The sequence below is a fragment of the Macrobrachium rosenbergii genome, chromosome 12 (assembly GCF_040412425.1).
Source record: "Macrobrachium rosenbergii isolate ZJJX-2024 chromosome 12, ASM4041242v1, whole genome shotgun sequence".
NCBI classification, from domain to species: Eukaryota; Metazoa; Arthropoda; class Malacostraca; order Decapoda; family Palaemonidae; genus Macrobrachium; species Macrobrachium rosenbergii.
Genome location: NC_089752.1, coordinates 115,800,170 through 115,817,956, shown reverse-complemented (window position 1 = coordinate 115,817,956; position 17,787 = coordinate 115,800,170). Strand labels below are relative to the sequence as shown.

Below are 17,787 nucleotides of genomic sequence, written 5' to 3'. Positions count from 1 at the left end.
CCCTTTACTATACCTCCGTTCATATTCTCTTTCTTCCGTCTTACTTTCCACCCTCTCTTTAAAAAAAATTGTTTCAACATAATTTCCAGCGCTGAATGACCTCATAGGCCCGAGTGCTTGGCCAGTGGCCTAAAATGGTATATTCAGAAATGGGTAACAAATGATTCTCTCTCTCTCTCTCTCTCTCTCTCTCTCTCTCTCTCTCTCTCTCTCAGGAAATAGAGTATGAGGTTATTTACACATAAGCAGCTATTCAGATCTTCGGTGAAGAGGCGATAACGAGCATTCATATTGATAAAATCTTACGACCAAAGAGTTAGCACAAGAAGGAAAAAAAAAAAATCTTCCAAGAAATGGAAGTAATTCAGCGGCCAAGCTACATAATCCATACGTTCCCCGCGATAGTTGTCACTGAGTTTTACTGCACGGGCAGAATACTTATTATCAGTCCTGTTGGAAATATGTTGCATATTCACCCCGCTTCAGAGTGAACTATTTTTTCGTTTCTGCACTTTTCAATAACTCGTAAACCATTCTCCAAAAGCAAAGTTTGCCTTAAGTAATAGCAGTGTCAATTTTATTATTATTATTATTATTATTATTATTATTATTATTATTATTATTATTATTATTATTATTATTATTATTATTATTATTATTATTATTATAAAAGGAGTGAATGTTTTTGTTTAAATTTTGCCTCTTCTGTCCTTGATTCTGAAAATTGCAGATTTAATACGTACCACTTAGCTGAAAACCTTCTTATCCAGCCAAGTAGGAAATGTTTGTCTAATATAAATAGTGTGTAATTCACTTTAAAAGTTAAGATCCTCCTGAGTATTTCCTAAACTCTTGCAAGATTATGGATGACCCATATTCCCTGCGCACGAGCGCACATGTACACGCTCCACGAAGCACGCTGAGAAATTGTAGTTATATTTAATTCACAGAGATATGAACGTTAAAAAGCATTCATTTCTTCTTTAGTTAGAATTACCCTCACTACTCTGTTATCGCAGCCTGGGTGTAAATCTAAGTCTTGTTCATATTTATGTGTTTACCGCGATATTTTTCATTCCCTGAAACCGCTAGAAAATTGGTTGATATTCATGTAATTACCATGATATTTTTTGGGTCTTAGAAACCACTGGAAAACTGGTCGATTACCATGATATGTTTTGGGGCTTAGAAACCACTGGAAAATTGGTTGATACTCATGTAATTACCATGATATTTTTGGGGACATAGAAACCACTGGAAAATTGGTTGTTATCCATGTAATTACCATGATATGTTTTGGGGCTTAGAAACCACTGGAAAATTTGTTGATACTCATGTAATTACCATGATATTTTTCGGGGCTTAGAAACCAATAGAAAACTGGTTGATATTCATGTAATTACCTTGATATTTTTGGAGCACAGAAACCACGGGAAAATTGCTGCATGACACCTGACGATGCCCAAGACTTCTACTGAACTCTAAAAAATAGACACACACATATTGTGGGACACTGAGCATCTCTGCCTCCCACCTAAATAGCGATTCGGGTACATATTGTGTACGGTTAATGTGGGTGTCAATATTATTATTACTATTATTATTATTATTATTATTATTATTAGAATAGTTTTACTAGACCACTGAGCTGATTATCAGCTCTCACAGGGCTGGCCCGAAGGATTTCTTTTTACCTAAATTTTTTTTTATTTTGTCAATTAAATTACAATTTTTATGTCGGTGAAAGAAAGAGTTTTCATAAAACAAAATATAGTAAGGCCAAAGAACAGCGGCAAAGACTATTAGAGATTTATAAAGGTGTTGTTTAGTGCGAGACATCATTGTAGTATCAGCTGACTGCCTCATTGCTGATCGCCATTGTTGCGTCAACTTTGGTTGAGAGTGTAGTTGCAGTTTCTTGTCTAGTTACAGTTGATAGTGTTTCTTGTCTAGTTACAGTTGATATAGTTTCTTGTCTAGTTACAGTTAATACAGTTTCTTGTCTAATTACAGTTAATACAGTCTCTTGTCTAGTTAAAGTTAATAGCTTCTTGTCTAGTTACAGTTAATACAGTTTCTTGTCTAGTTACAGTTGATACAGTTTCTTGTCTAGTTACAGTTAATACAGTTTCTTGTCTAATTACAGTTAATACAGTCTCTTGTCTAGTTAAAGTTAATAGCTTCTTGTCTAGTTACAGTTAATACAGTTTCTTGTCTAGTTACAGTTGATACAGTTTCTTGTCTAGTTACAGTTAATACAGTTTCTTGTCTAGTTACAGTTGATACAGTTTCTTGTCTAGTTACAGTTAATACAGTTTCTTGTCTAGTTACAGTTAATACAGTTTCTTGTCTAGTTACAGTTGATACAGTTTCTTGTCTGGTTACAGTTAATACAGTTTCTTGTCTAGTTACAGTTGATACAGTTTCTTGTCTGGTTACAGTTAATACAGTTTCTTGTCTAGTTACAGTTGATACAGTTTCTTGTCTAGTTACAGTTAATACAGTTTCTTGTCTAGTTACAGTTGATACAGTTTCTTGTCTAGTTACAGTTAATACAGTTTCTTGTCTAATTACAGTTAATACAGTCTCTTGTCTAGTTAAAGTTAATAGCTTCTTGTCTAGTTACAGTTAATACAGTTTCTTGTCTAGTTACAGTTGATACAGTTTCTTGTCTAGTTACAGTTAATACAGTTTCTTGTCTAATTACAGTTAATACAGTCTCTTGTCTAGTTAAAGTTAATAGCTTCTTGTCTAGTTACAGTTAATACAGTTTCTTGTCTAGTTACAGTTGATACAGTTTCTTGTCTAGTTACAGTTAATACAGTTTCTTGTCTAGTTACAGTTGATACAGTTTCTTGTCTAGTTACAGTTAATACAGTTTCTTGTCTAGTTACAGTTAATACAGTTTCTTGTCTAGTTACAGTTGATACAGTTTCTTGTCTAGTTACAGTTAATACAGTTTCTTGTCTAGTTACAGTTGATACAGTTTCTTGTCTGGTTACAGTTAATACAGTTTCTTGTCTAGTTACAGTTGATACAGTTTCTTGTCTGGTTACAGTTGATACAGTTTCTTGTCTAGTTACAGTTGATACAGTTTCTTGTCTGGTTACAGTTAATACAGTTTCTTGTCTAGTTACAGTTGATACAGTTTCTTGTCTAGTTACAGTTAATACAGTTTCTTGTCTAGTTACAGTTGATACAGTTTCTTGTCTAGTTACAGTTAATACAGTTTCTTGTCTAGTTACAGTTGATACAGTTTCTTGTCTAGTTACAGTTAATACAGTTTCTTGTCTAGTTACAGTTGATACAGTTTCTTGTCTGGTTACAGTTAATACAGTTTCTTGTCTAGTTACAGTTGATACAGTTTCTTGTCTAGTTACAGTTAATACAGTTTCTTGTCTAGTTACAGTTGATACAGTTTCTTGTCTAGTTACAGTTGATATAGTTTCTTGTCTAGTTACAGTTAATATAGTTTCTTGTCTAGTTACAGTTAATACAGTTTCTTGGCTGGTTACAGTTGAAACAGTTTCTTATCTAGTTACAGTTAATACAGTCTCTTGTCTAGTTACAGTTGATACAGTTTTTTGTCTAATCACAGTTAATACAATTTCTTGTCTAGTTACAGTTAATACATTTTCTTGTCTAGTTACAGTTAATACTGTCTCTTGTCTAACTACAGTTAATACATATTTTCCTGTCTAATCACAGTTAATACAGTTTCTTGTCTAGTTACAGTCAGTACATTTTCTTCTCTAGTGACAGTTACTACAGTCATCTGAGAAAAGGAGAACGAACAAACAGAATCAGAGATTCGGGATTTTCTTTGTCTCGACTCTAGGAAGATTTCCCACGATTCTCTCTCTCTCTCTCTCTCTCTCTCTCTCTCTCTCTCTCTCTCTCTCTCTCTACAAAGGGCGTGTCAGCAACACTGCCATGTCTTCCCTTCGGCAGATGGGTCGTCTCACTTGTTCTCATTAGCTTCATTCGGGTTCATAGAGGCTGAGGGAAGTTGATGCGTCCCATCATTCATCACCGTTGATGCTCATTTCCTACGGTGTCAAGAGGAAGGATCTCTCTCACAATGTATAGAAGGAACTTTAAGGAACCCCTCCCCCGGGGGGTTCAGTCTTGTCCTTCCTTTAAGCTTTTTATTGGACTCTCCCTTTTCCTCTTTGTCTCGACGCTTTCGGAGGTCTGCAAGGGCGCCGTGAACCGGAAACGCCATGTAGTTGCATGACTGCATTTAGCTCCGGTTTTTTTCTGGTCCCCTTTTTTGGGCGGGTCTTCCCTAGCAAGCAAATTTCGTATGGAGTGCTTGTGCTGTTATTGTTGGTCGTTTTTTGGAATATTGTTAGTTCATCAGTGAATTATTGTTAGTCATTGTTTGGAATATTGTTATTCCATCAGCGAATGAGTTCGTGTGATACTGTTTGCGTACTGAGGTCTGAAATACCATTGATGGGAAGTTTGAACGGTACCATTATTATCTTTTTTAGTATATTCAGATCTTACTGTGACGGGTTTCTTTGCATGGATGTGGCGAAGGGAGATTGAGCAAGAGTTCATTGGAATCACCATTGTTTTATTTTAATCGTCTTGTTTCAGCCACGACGATACAAAGTGTTGTTGATCTTTATCGAAGCAAAGCGAAGGACTTTTTTATTTTTTTTATCTTGAAGACAGAGGTCTCTGAGTAATGACCCATTCCTTTGTTATATTTTTAGGGCTCCAGGTTAACGTAGGATATATATATATATATATATATATATATATATATATATATATATATATATATATATATATATATATATACATTTATATATATACTTCATAAATTTTCCTGCTTCGTGCTTGCAGCCCCTCCCTTAAAACAAGCAAGTTCTAACCTGCCCCTACCCACCACACCCCCCGTTGAGACATGACCACGGAAGAACCGGTCCGTCTTGCCTGTGCAAGAAAAGGTATAATAAGTGCATATAAAATATATTCTCCTGACCAGGGTTTCCTTAACGCCGTATTGGGATCACCTCTGCTCGAGCAATTATCAGATTCCTCTCACCTGAATCACCCGCAGATGCCCGCGAGGTGTAACTCCAAGGATTGCCCAGAGGAAGCATTGCAACCCGGGTATTTATTTCGGACACGCTTCTCGGCGGCAGGCTTCCAGAAAACGAAGGCGCGGCGGTCTTGGCTCTTACGAATTCCCCCCCCGGGCCTGGACTGGACGCGAGAAGGAAACCTGGATTGAGAGACTTAATTTTTCACTTCTCTGTCTTTGAATTCAGCCGTACGGTGATTCTTGGCGTTGTGAAATGTAACGGTAATTGCGGGAGTAGGGAGTAGGGGGTAGTGTCGTCAGTGCACCTCATGCGATGCACTGTAGGCATTGCTTAAGGGTCTTTGCAGCGTTCCTTCCTTAGGCCCCTAGCTGCAACCCCTTTCATTCCTTTTACTGTACCTCCGTTCATCTTACTTTCCACCTTCTCATAACAACTGATTCATAGTGCAACTGCTTTGAGGTTTTCCTCCTGTTACGCCTTTCAGACCTCCTGTTGTCTCCAAACGCTCCTGTAAATGAATGAGCTTCGACATTATTATTATTATTATTATTATTATTATTATTATTATTATTATTATTATATGAAGACGAACCCTATTCATATGAAACAAGCCCACCACAGGGGCCACTGACTTGAAATTTCAAGCTTCCAAAGAATATTTGTCTATGTTGGTGATCTCAGTCCGGAGGTCCACGCCAGGCTTCCTACTCCCTTTCACACCTAGGATAAGAGCCGTGCTGGCATAAGCCAGCCTATTCTAAACCAACTGACCAACTGACGTCTCATGAAAACTCTTCCATCAAGAGCCTGATTCTCGTGACGTCACTGGTGGGCATTTTATGGCGGTAGTAAAGACTCCCAATAAATATCGTAATATCGTACATCTGGTATCGCATTCTGGGTAAAAGCTTTTTCCCGATGAGGTGGAAGGAAGGGAGGACAGTCCCCAAATTTCCCGGTGGGGTGCGCGTTTCACTCTCGAAATTAGTGATTGGACATGAAAGTTTATTTGTCTTCGTGTAGAGCAAGTTTGATATTAATAAACACATAACTGTGGATGTGTTTTTAATAGAGTTTTTGAAACAGATAAGCTTGTTTTTAAAGAATTACTGCGTTAGGTTTGCAATTTAGCGCTTTATGTATATGTATATATATATATATATATATATATATATATATATATATATATATATATATATATATATACGGTATACATATAATAAGTGCTTGTGGGCCAGATTGAAAACCTAACCTAAAGCAGTAATGTTTAAAAGCAAGTTCCTTTTCCACTAACCTCCGTTGAAACACATCCACTGCTATATATATATATATATATATATATATATATATATATATATATATATATATATATATATATATATATATATATATATATATATATATATATAATTGTGTATAAATACTTTTTAACAATCACTTTCATTATAAATCCACGTAATTATTGTATCATAAATGTGATACGAAAGAAGTGTCGCAATTCACTTGAACACACGAATTTCGTGAAGGTCAGATGGTTTGCCAGAACATGACGGCGTTTTATCGTCATGTTCGTAACGTGTGGCCAAGAGGGCTTATAAAGAGTAGACAGCGATTATTAAAGTCAGTTTCATCATGTCCCAGCGTCAGGACGGAAGTGAACGGCCCCACACAGCGCTTACGAGGCAATGGCTTTTAAATCAAAGTTGCTGTAAGATTTGGTAAAAGGATAAAAATGAAATCCTTTCACCCGGAGAGAGAGAGAGAGAGAGAGGTCACCCTTTGACTTTCAATTATTACTTTTCGTCCGTGGCCAGACTGTCTGGTACAATTACTTGTTAGGCTATTTTCAGGTTACTGTTTGGTGAAAGGTATACTGTTCGTATAAGGGGAAAAACGGAGAATTTCCTGCTTTTATATATATATATATATATATATATATATATATATATGTATATATATATATATATGTGTGTGTGTGTGTGTTTGTGTGTGTATAATGTATATATGAATTTTTATCACATAACCGTGATTTTATATACACAAACATTAAGCTACAAATGTCGTTGAATATCCAATTAGCTCTACCTCGCAAATATATATATATATATATATATATATATATATATATATATATAGAGAGAGAGAGAGAGAGAGAGAGAGAGAGAGAGAGAGAGAGAGAGAGAGAGAGAGAGAGAGACAGTATTTTCCTTTACCGAGAAACATGTAAGCATGCTCACTCATCCGAAAGCGATATTTACGATATTTTAAATTTGGGACTACAAAATCCCTGTAAGGAAATTCATATAAAAACGCTGTTACATCGTATTTACTTTTTGTAATTACTCTCTAAGTCCGAAAACCTGACGTCTGATGGAGGGCTTCCAACAACCAGAAACATTTTTAGTTTGCCCTTTGTACTTTAGAGTTAAATGTGCATCGGGGGACCATCTTTTCCAAAGCATTCCCTCCTACAGCGTAGACAACTTTCGCTTGAGTTTCCTAGCCCCACGCAACATTTTCGTCTATTTACCTATTTGTCAGTATATTTCTTCTTTTTTAATAAGTGGGATCTGTTCTTTCTGTATTTAACTTTCTCTTACGTCTTCCTGTTGAACACCATATTATTCTTTGGAAGCTTGAAATTCAAGTCAGTGGCCCCTTAGGTGGGCTTGTTCCATTTGAATAAGGTTCATCTGGTGAATAATAATAATAATAATAATAATAATAATAATAATAATAATAATAATATTCCTTGGGAACTTAAATTTCAAGTCAATGGGCCCTTTGGTGGGCTTGCTCCATATGAATAGGGTTCATCTACTGAATAATAATAATAATAATAATAATAATAATAATAATAATAATAATAATAATAATAACTAGACAATCCCTTATTAATCTAGGAATGTTAGTGCTTTGCCATCTACAAGGGATTCTCTACATAGACTCCCTAGATGATCGTAAAGCAAAAGGGAACGAGTTGGGTGGGCTGGTATTGGGGGAGGGGGTAGAGTGGGTGTTCCTCTTATGGTATACATCCCATACCATCTTCAACACCTGTACAAACACCCCTCTCTCTCTCTCTCTCTCTCTCTCTCTCTCTCTCTCTCTCTCTCTCTCTCTCTCTCGTATAAGATGAAGGAAACGAAGGTGGATTATTATCAGCTCTCTCTCTCTCTCTCTCTCTCTCTCTCTCTCTCTCTCTCTCTCTCTCTCTCTCTACACGCATCTTATTGCTGTGCCCATCCCTTGGCACGCGCAAGTCAATAGCAGCAAAGAGGGCACCATAATTTCCATCATCACGGGGCGAGGCGGAAAGTCGAGCGTTCGTTAATGAAGACATTCCACGCAGCTGAAATTTCTATTTTTTATTTTTATATTAGTTTATTTTAGTTTTCTTTTTTATTTTATTTTATTTAATTTTTTTTTTTTGCCCAGATGTAATTAGAAAACTTATTTTCCGGTTAAAGGCTTTAGAAGCGTGCTTTGGGGAGCTGTCTTCAATTTTCTTTCAGTTCCATTTCTTTTACTCTTAGGAGATGTTTAATTTTAAAGCTTTACGTATGAAAACGGTGGACTGTAAACGATGCTGAGATGATGTTTAAAGAATCTTCGTAGATTTGTTGTTTCATAAAGTATTAATGCAATTATCTAGTTTTTTAATGTAAGAAATTAGGGTTCATTTCGACCTTTAGAACCAGCGGAGGAAATTCAGTTTATAAGGCATCCACAGTTGCTACCAAATAGAAAGCAATATGACAAGAAAACCGACGTACATATATAATATGCGTCTTTGAATAAAGAAATTACAATACTTCAAAATCTTCAAAACATTTGGACTTCACTGTGTAAAGTTTTCACTTAATTTTCCAAGATCGATATTTCATATCCTGATATATTTTTCATTTTATTTTCGTATACAGCCATAATTTTGCTTCATTGTGTACAAAATTCACTTAATTTTTCAAAGCTGATATTTCACATCCTACGTATGTTCCCCTTAGGGAACTGTGCCGTCAGTGCACCTCACGCGGTGCGCTGTAGGCATTACTTAAGGGTCTTCTTTGCAGCGTCTCTTTGGCCCCTAGCTGGAAACCCCTTTCATTCCTTTTCCTGTACCTCCGTTCATATTCTCTTTCTTCCAACTTACTCTCTACACTGTCCTGACAATTGTTTCATAGTGCAACTGCTTTGAGGTTTTCCTCCTGTTACACCTTTCAGACCTTTTTACTGTCAATTTCCGAGGTCCCAGCGTTTGGCCTTTGGCCTAAAGTCCTAAACTCTATATTCAGCGTATATTATTCATCGTCTTTCCGTACACAGCCAACTTAGAGCTCGCCAAAGAGGGTTAAAAAAAAAAACACAGAACTCCGTGGAAGAGAGAACTTACGTATGAGAAAGGGAACTGCTTCTGTGATTGCGTCATTGTGGTCGCTGAGAATTCCCTGGGAGAGGTTGTTCGAAGCCTCCAGTGGCCGGCGAACTTTCAACCAAATTTCGCCTCTAAGGAAAAAAAAAATGTTCGCTCTGCTGACAGCTCTTGTTTTAATGTTGTATTGTTGAAGTCTGGAGTTTGCTTTCAGAATCCTCTTTTAAGTGTCTTGTTTAATGTCAGTTGGACGATGCTTTCAAAAACCTCAAGTCACTGTTATTATTATTATTATTATTATTATTATTATTATTATTATTATTATTATTATTATTATTATTCAGTAGATGAAACCTATTCATATGGGCCAAGCCCATGAAAGGGGCCATTGACTTGAAATAATTATTATTATCACTATTATTATTATTATTATTATTATTATTATTATTATTATTATTATTATTATTATTATTATTATTATTACTCAGTAGATGAAACCTATTCATATGGAAAAGCCCACCAAAGAGGTCATTGACTTGAAATTATTATTATTATTATTATTATTATTATTATTATTATTATTATTATTATTATTATTATTATTATTATTATTCAGTAGATGAAAACTATACATATGGACCAAGCCCACCAAAGGAGCCATTGGCTTGAAATTATTATTATTATATTATTATTATTATTATTATTATTATTATTATTATTATTATTATTATTATTATTATTCAGTAGATGAAACTTATTTATATGGAACATCCCCACCGAAGGGGCCATTGACTTGAAATAATTCAAGCTTCCAAAGAATGTGGTGTTCATTAGGAAGATTTAAGAGGAAGTAAAGTGAAATATTACGTTTTTCCCTATTGATCAAAATTTTCACGTTAAAGAAATATAACGTAAGAGTTACGTAGAAATTTTTACTCTCCTGTAAAACAAATGTCAGTTTGTATTGGTATTTTTTATACGGGCATAACTCTGCAGAACCGAAATATGCTCTAGTTTTCATTGTCGTAAGTGAATTCCTCTGTTTGTAATTTTTTTACTTTATCGGCTGAATTCCTTATCATAAATGAGTGAGGCAAAGTTTTGTATATACGAAAATTATTTCGTGAATATGCACTCGTTTTTTGTTTCTTATTATGGCCTGAGCTCCGCATTACAGAAGAGTGGTTGACTTTGAGTTTTCTGTAAAAGAAAACTATTGTGCCGGCTTTGTCTGTCCGTCCAAACTTTTTTTTTCCTGCCCGCCCTCAGATCTTAAAAACTACCGAGGCTAGAGGGCTGCAAATTGGTATGTTGATCAGCCACACTCAAGTCATTATACGTAGCCTCATCAATTTTTATTTTATTTAAGGTTAAAGTTAGCCACGATCGTGCATCTGGCAACGATATAGGACAGGCCACCATCGGCCCGTGATTAAAGCTTAATGGGCCGCGGCTCATACGGCATTAAACTGACACCACCGAAAGATAGATCTGTTTTCGGTGGCCTTGATCATACGATGTACAGAAAACTCGATTGCGCATTTTTTACTTGTTAACTGAAGTAAATTCTTTCTTGTGTCTATATTTCAAGTTAGTTTCGATTAGATGATTTATATATAATAAGTTATCACTTTGACAGACTATTATTTACATTATACGCAATTGTTATTATCGTTCCCCAGCGCTACAGGAAATTTCCACAGATTTTTTTAGACTTATTTTGAAATGTCAACAAGCAAGTGTTTTTGTAGATCATCCAGAATGCAAACCCTATTTCAGAATTCCCGGCTTAGAGACGGGTTAATTATCTTAAAGAAATACGCCTGTTACCTGCAATATTAATATTATGAATGAGACGATGTGCACCGTACTATCTACGCTTGTATGTACGAGTATGTATTGTGAAACAAATACAACATTCGAACGCAGAAAGACCGAATTCCCTTCCGTCGCTTTATAAATAGAGCGGACGTATTAAATCTTGATATTTACATATCCTCGATTTCATTATGCATCCTGTTTTTATCTGCTCCACGCAGTGCGCCATATGTTGACGAAGCTGCCAACATAAGCCAACATGGCTGATAACCTTATCTCCGATATCGACTGCGATAAACACTTTGGTCGAGTTTCGTAATTTGGTTTCGCTCGGTGTGACTGCCGTGTTCGTGAAGATGCGTCGCTAGGAGATGATCCCTGAACAGTAAACAAACTTCCCTAAGACGAACAGTTACCCTCCCCGTACGTAGAATCATCGTGATACTATAAAGTATTTGTTGTTGAAAGTTATGACGTAACTGTCACGAAAGTATATTTATTCTATTCTGAAGGCACTGAGTTGCTTCCGAGTTTCCAAACCAGTATGTTGCTATAACAGACGTTAATGAGTAGAAAGCCACAATAATGTAAATGAGAGACTGTATTTTTTAAAAATTTGTCTTTTTAAAATAAACAAGTATTTTCATTCAGTTGGCTGAAGAGGAAAAATACAGTTTCTCATTTACATTATCGTGGCTTTTTACTCATTATTTCCGATCACATTGCCAGATGCAATGTTTGCAGTCAAATGCAACAGGGTATACTTTATTCCTGGCCTTGGATACATTAAATGCAATGTTATCAATGCTCAGAGAACCAGGAAGCGGATATATATTACAGATTACAGATGTTGTTTTAGTTGTGAACTCCAATAAAATATCTCAGTTACAAATTATTTGTCTGGGCAAAGACGAACTTATTCTACAGAATGCCTGGAAAAAAATGCACAGAATTCTTCGTTTGTTGCATCACCTGAATTGATTCGTGGCATCCTTCCAGCATAAAGAGGTCAGGGAGAAAGATCAGGGCGATAACGAAGTCAGAATGACGTATGACTCATTAAGATAAGACCGACTGATAAAGGTGTTTGGTCCGGCAAACATTCCGCTACACTAGACGGCCCGTCATTCCCAGCAACCTCCTGAACAAAGGAATGAGAATCATTGTCATTCTTTCAGTGTTATTGGTCATAAAGTGGTGTAGGTAACTGAATGCAGACATGTTAGATTTAATTTGTAATGCTTTTTGGAACCTGAGAAATGACTAAGTGAAATTTTTTTCTATAAGAACACTCGAAAACTTAAGGAGGAAGTTGATCAATTCTGGAAAGGCTGATGAACTCTGGGTCTGTGGTGTGTATGTTTGTAAGTGTTATTTTCTGTTAGCCACAATGGACCTAACATTTCTATTTTCCTCACTGTTTGCACACACTTATCACCACAGGTGATTGTTTCATCCCCAATGAACCTGACGAATCAATTTCTTAAATAAATACTATTTTAATTTGATAAAGGGACAACATGTAAAATACTATGCTGAGGATGGGTCTGGGTTCATTTCAACGTCGGTAAATATAGCTGATTTTACAGATATATATATATATATATATATATATATATATATATATATATATATATATATATATATATATATATATATATATGTGTGTGTGTGTGTGTGTGTGTGTGTGTGTGTGTGTGTGTGTGTGTGTTTGTGTTTGTGTGTGTGTGCATACGGGGATGGAATGGATACTTAGCCTTCTGTGTTGTGTACTCTTTCTATAGCGTGCGTGGGTTCGAATCGAACCTCAGTAGAGAAAGAGGGAGAGAGATTCTTATATTTATTTCCCAGTCGGATCCAACGTTTGCAGTGATAAACGTGTCCAAATATTTTCTAAATATACATATATATATATATATATATATATATATATATATATATATATATATATATATATATATACATACATATATATATATACACACATATATATATATCGAAACACCTCCATACATAAGTACATACAAACATGCATATTTGCATACACACGCCTGGTGTATAATTGTAGCAAGTGCATATTTACGTCAAGCCATTCACTTCCTAATCACACTCATTCCTCCCTCTATTTTTTGACAGCTTGATGACGTCACACTCCAGGTGTACAGGGACGGCGACTACGGGACCTACCTGGACTTGGAGTCGTCTCTGGCCGAGCAAGCGGAAGACATTGATGCCCTCACTGACAGGTGAGTCGGTTTTAAGTTGTTGCTCAGAGGAGTTTATTCCTCTTAGTATCAGAACCTAGCTTGGGTAAGTTCGGTAATGAATCCTGTGAGGCAATAAGACGTGGGTGCTAAAATGTGATTCTGTTACCATTTGAACGTCATTGTGAATGTATGTCAGATATAATTGCATCCGTTTATATTTATGGGTGATATATATATATATGTTAAGCCACTTTACCTTGCTATTCTTGATGGTATAGGTTCGAATCCTGGTTAGGGTAGGAGCACTTATTATAAATAATTATCTTTTTCGGGTGTGAGTTACATACAAGGCAAAGTGATTTAGATATTAACAAGTTAATCATGATTTCATATTTGGAAGTACAAAAATGAGGTTTTTGAGTCATTAAATGTATTATATATATATATATATATATATATATATATATATATATATATATATATATATATATATATATATATATATATATATACTATAGTGTGTGTGTATGTGAAATAAGGAGAGTTGTTCAGTGATAGAAAAGAAAGCGTAAATATTTAAGATAAAGAATAAAAACACCTTGTTGCGTTACTTTGAGGCTCTAGGAAAGAACACCCGGTCACTCAGACAGAACTGTCTGTTTACGAAAGTTAAAAGCAGTTGACAGTGATGAGTTAATGCAGTTTGCCAACGGAAACGTCAACCAGATGTAAACATCTCTCTCTCTCTTTTGCGGAGGACTCGTTAAGTCTTGAGAATCGCTTTTGCCTGCCGTGTACTGGTAGGATCAGATCAGTTTTGGTTCGGACCCTGTCAGGTAATTTGTTCATTTTGTTAAGGAACTTACTGCTTTTGTTTATGTCTTCTGTTACTGATGACAGATTGTCTCTATTTCCCATTTCATTCGTGGGAACTTTCTTCAGGTTTTTGTGCATCGCTTTTGCGTTGATTAGTGGCTGATATTTTTTTGCTTTTCCTCACGGGAACATTTTTGAAGTTTTTATTTACTTTATTTACTTACTTACTTACTCATTGCCTAATGTTTGCTCATTTATTTATTCATTTACTTATTTATTTAATCACTAAGTATGGAACGTCTGTAAGTCGCAACCAGATTAATAAAAGGAGGTAGCGAGAATTCTTCCCTCGCTCGTTCAGATATTTCCGCTTTCTGCAGATCTTTCGCTCCGTCGATATTTCATTTCCCAGTCCACGAAAAAATGGGGTTATACGCATCACGTCGTTTCCTGCTCGATTCATAGTGTGGCCAGTGTTTGGGCGAAGTGGCCAGCATTGTTCGCCTTTCCTAGTTTTTGATGGTTTCGTATAAGAGCGTCAGGTATGTGAGGTACTCCTGGGCGAGAATGTGGTAGGGAGTGGATCTTGTGAAACATTCACGCATGTACACATGTACACAAGTGTTTGTGTATATATATATGTGTGTGTATACTGTATATATACACACATACACCTGTACATATACATATATATATATATACATGCATAACTGAATCACTAAAATATGGAACGTGATGAATATATAAATGAAGACAAAATCCACATATATATACACATATATGTATATATATATATATATATATATATATATATATATATATATATATGTGTGTGTGTGTGTGTGTGTATGTATGTATATACTTATATGTATGTGTGTGATTATATATATATATATATATATATATATATATATATATATATATACATATATGTGTGTGTGTGTGTGTGTCGTTCTTGTTTGCACTGTTATTTGTACCCAGTTTCTTATTAAGGATTTGGTTTAGTTGTCTAAATAATAGATTTATGCAACAGGAGAAACATTGCGTGGAGTGCGTGACGGGACGGTTTGTAACTAATCATTTTATCTATTTAGTTGATAAAAGGTCGTGTCTTGTGACAGAAATTAAAATGATTCAAGTTCGGCATGAAAACGGCAAGTTTTCCTTGAAACCTATTGCAACACTCCACACGATAATGGACAGAGAGAGAGAGAGAGAGAGAGAGAGAGAGAGAGAGAGAGAGAGAGAGAGAGAGAGAGAGCAAGTGGAGCATGACCGAAAGAGGATGTGTATGAGGTAAATCACTGGAGGAGGGGGGGTTGCAGGGGAGGGGAGGGGGCAGATCCGGAGGTGAGGAGTACCTCATTTCCTTCCTGGTGGTCATACACTGAGTAGCTCCTTGGTCCGTGGTGACACCCTCCACCTCCTTCATAAACGTCCCTCTAAATCCCCCTCCCCCTTCCCCACCTACCCCTTACCAAATTCCCCCTCTCCCCACCCTTCCTCACATTTTCTCGAAACGATGACACGAGACACTGTTTGGCGCCAGCGGTAAACAACGAGGTCTTTGGAATCATTCATCTTTCCCCGACCACGGGACGGACGAGCGAGTGGAAAAATTGAACGTTTGGTCTGATGCGCGCTTTTGCCGAATTGGGTTTTGATGCCAGAGTGGACCAGTGCAGGTGGAGATTAGCAAACGTCTCGGATATTACATTCAGCTTTTGGGGTTTTCTGTAGGAAGGGCCGGTGATGTTGGTGTGGTCAAGTTATCGAACTTTTTCAATGGATGTGGTGAAAGTTTTGCTTTTAAATCTCAGTGTTGGCTTTTTTAGGTTTTGCATTTTCCTGTGCTTGCTTTCTCTGTGCGTGTTTGTTGCATAAGTCTCGTTTCGAGTCATGGCTGATGCTATATAGTATGTACATCCTGGACTTAAGCATTGCTATAAGACCTACAGTTTTAGTTTTCTGTGAAAGAAAACTATAGCGCTGGCTTTGTCTATCCGTCCACACTTTTTCTGTCCGCCCTCAGATCTTAAAAACTACTGAGGCTAGAGGGCTGCAAATTAGTATGTTGATCATCCATCCTCCAATCATCAACCATACCAAATTGCAGCCCTCTAGCCTCAGTAGTTTTTTTTTTTATTTTATATAGGGTTAAAGTTAGCCATAATCGTGCTTCTGGCAACGATGTAGGGTAGGCCACCACCGGGCGGTGGGTTAAAGTTTCCTGGGCCGCGGCTCTTACAGCATTATACCGAGACCACCGAAAGATAGATCTATTTACGGTGGCCTTGATTACACGCTGTACAGAAAACTCGATTGCGCCGAGGAAACTTCGGCGCATTTTCTACTTGCTTTTCTTTATAATTCTTTCATTAACTTGTTAGACGATTCTCTAACACTTGCTTTTTGTTGTCTCATTTATGAAGGTTTTGGTAATACGCGTATACATAAGGGTATGTGTATAGATTTTACATATTTACTCTCATGCACAAACTGTTATGTATGTCGAGAGCGCATATTGTAAGATTTCAAAGGTGACATAAAGACAGTTAGATGGAGACGGTCTATTTTGTAATATGTGACATTTGGAAAAAGATGACGTCATTACGGATTCTATCACTCTTGAATTAAAGAGACTTTTTTACCCCGCCCGGTTAAATAGTCATAGTTAGTTTGATATCAGTCATTTTAACATTAGGCTCGCATCGCTTTCATCTTGAGTTCGCTCGTAATCGGATTTGCAGATGTTTACAGAAGTTTGTCCCTGGGGTTCACGTGGCGACCTTTCACTCTCTTGTCTAGTGACGAATCCAAAAACCAGAAATGTTGACATCATAAGTTTGTCCCCGGAGTTCCCATGGCGACATTTCACTCTCTTGTTCTTCAGTGATGACTCCAGAAATAGAAGTGTTTACTTAAGTTTGTCCCCGGAGTTCCCATGGCGACATTTCACTCTCTTGTTCTTCATTGATGACTCCAAAACCAGAAATGTTGACATCATAAGTTTATCCCCGGAGTTCACGTGGCGACCTTTCACTCTCTTGTTCTTCAGTGATGACTCCAGAAATAGAATTGTTTGCTTAAGTTTGTCCCCAGAGTTCCCATGGCGACATTTCACTCTCTTGTTCTTCAGTGATGACTCCAAAAGCAGAAATGTTTACAGAAGTTTGTCCCCGGAGTTCCCATGGCGACATTTCCCTCTCTTGTTCAGTGACGCCTCCCAAACCATGCATTATATTCGCCAGCCCGACAATCTTCCGTCCCAATATGGACCTTCTCATGCACGGCGCCACTAACCGTCCGAAACTAGGCCACTGGGCTAGGAGAGTGGCCGAAATATAAAGGTCTTTGTGTCTGTGCACTCGAAGAACTAATGTGTGTGTGTGTGTGTGCGTGTGTGCGTGTGTGTGCTGCCTCGGGTTTAGGCGTGCTTGCGCACTTTTTTTCTAGTAATTAGTGTTCAGTTGTGTTAAATAGGATGTTGCCGAGGTTCGGTCTGACGCAAATAAGA

The 17,787-nt window shown here is 36.7% G+C and overlaps 1 protein-coding gene across 28 annotated transcripts in view; it reads left to right on the top strand.

Annotated features, from left to right (window-relative positions):
- Fhos (Formin homology 2 domain containing) overlaps positions 1-17,787 on the top strand; it is a 395,727-nt gene that overhangs the window by 180,272 nt on the left and 197,668 nt on the right. For all 28 annotated transcript variants that reach the window (XR_010854741.1, XR_010854734.1, XR_010854742.1 and 25 more), the window contains one exon: positions 13,384-13,493. Coding sequence is in view for 18 of the 28 variants with exons in the window: in XM_067112895.1 (XP_066968996.1) it covers positions 13,384-13,493 (110 nt within the window). In the remaining 10 variants the exon portion in view is untranslated. The remainder of the gene's footprint in view (positions 1-13,383; positions 13,494-17,787) is intronic.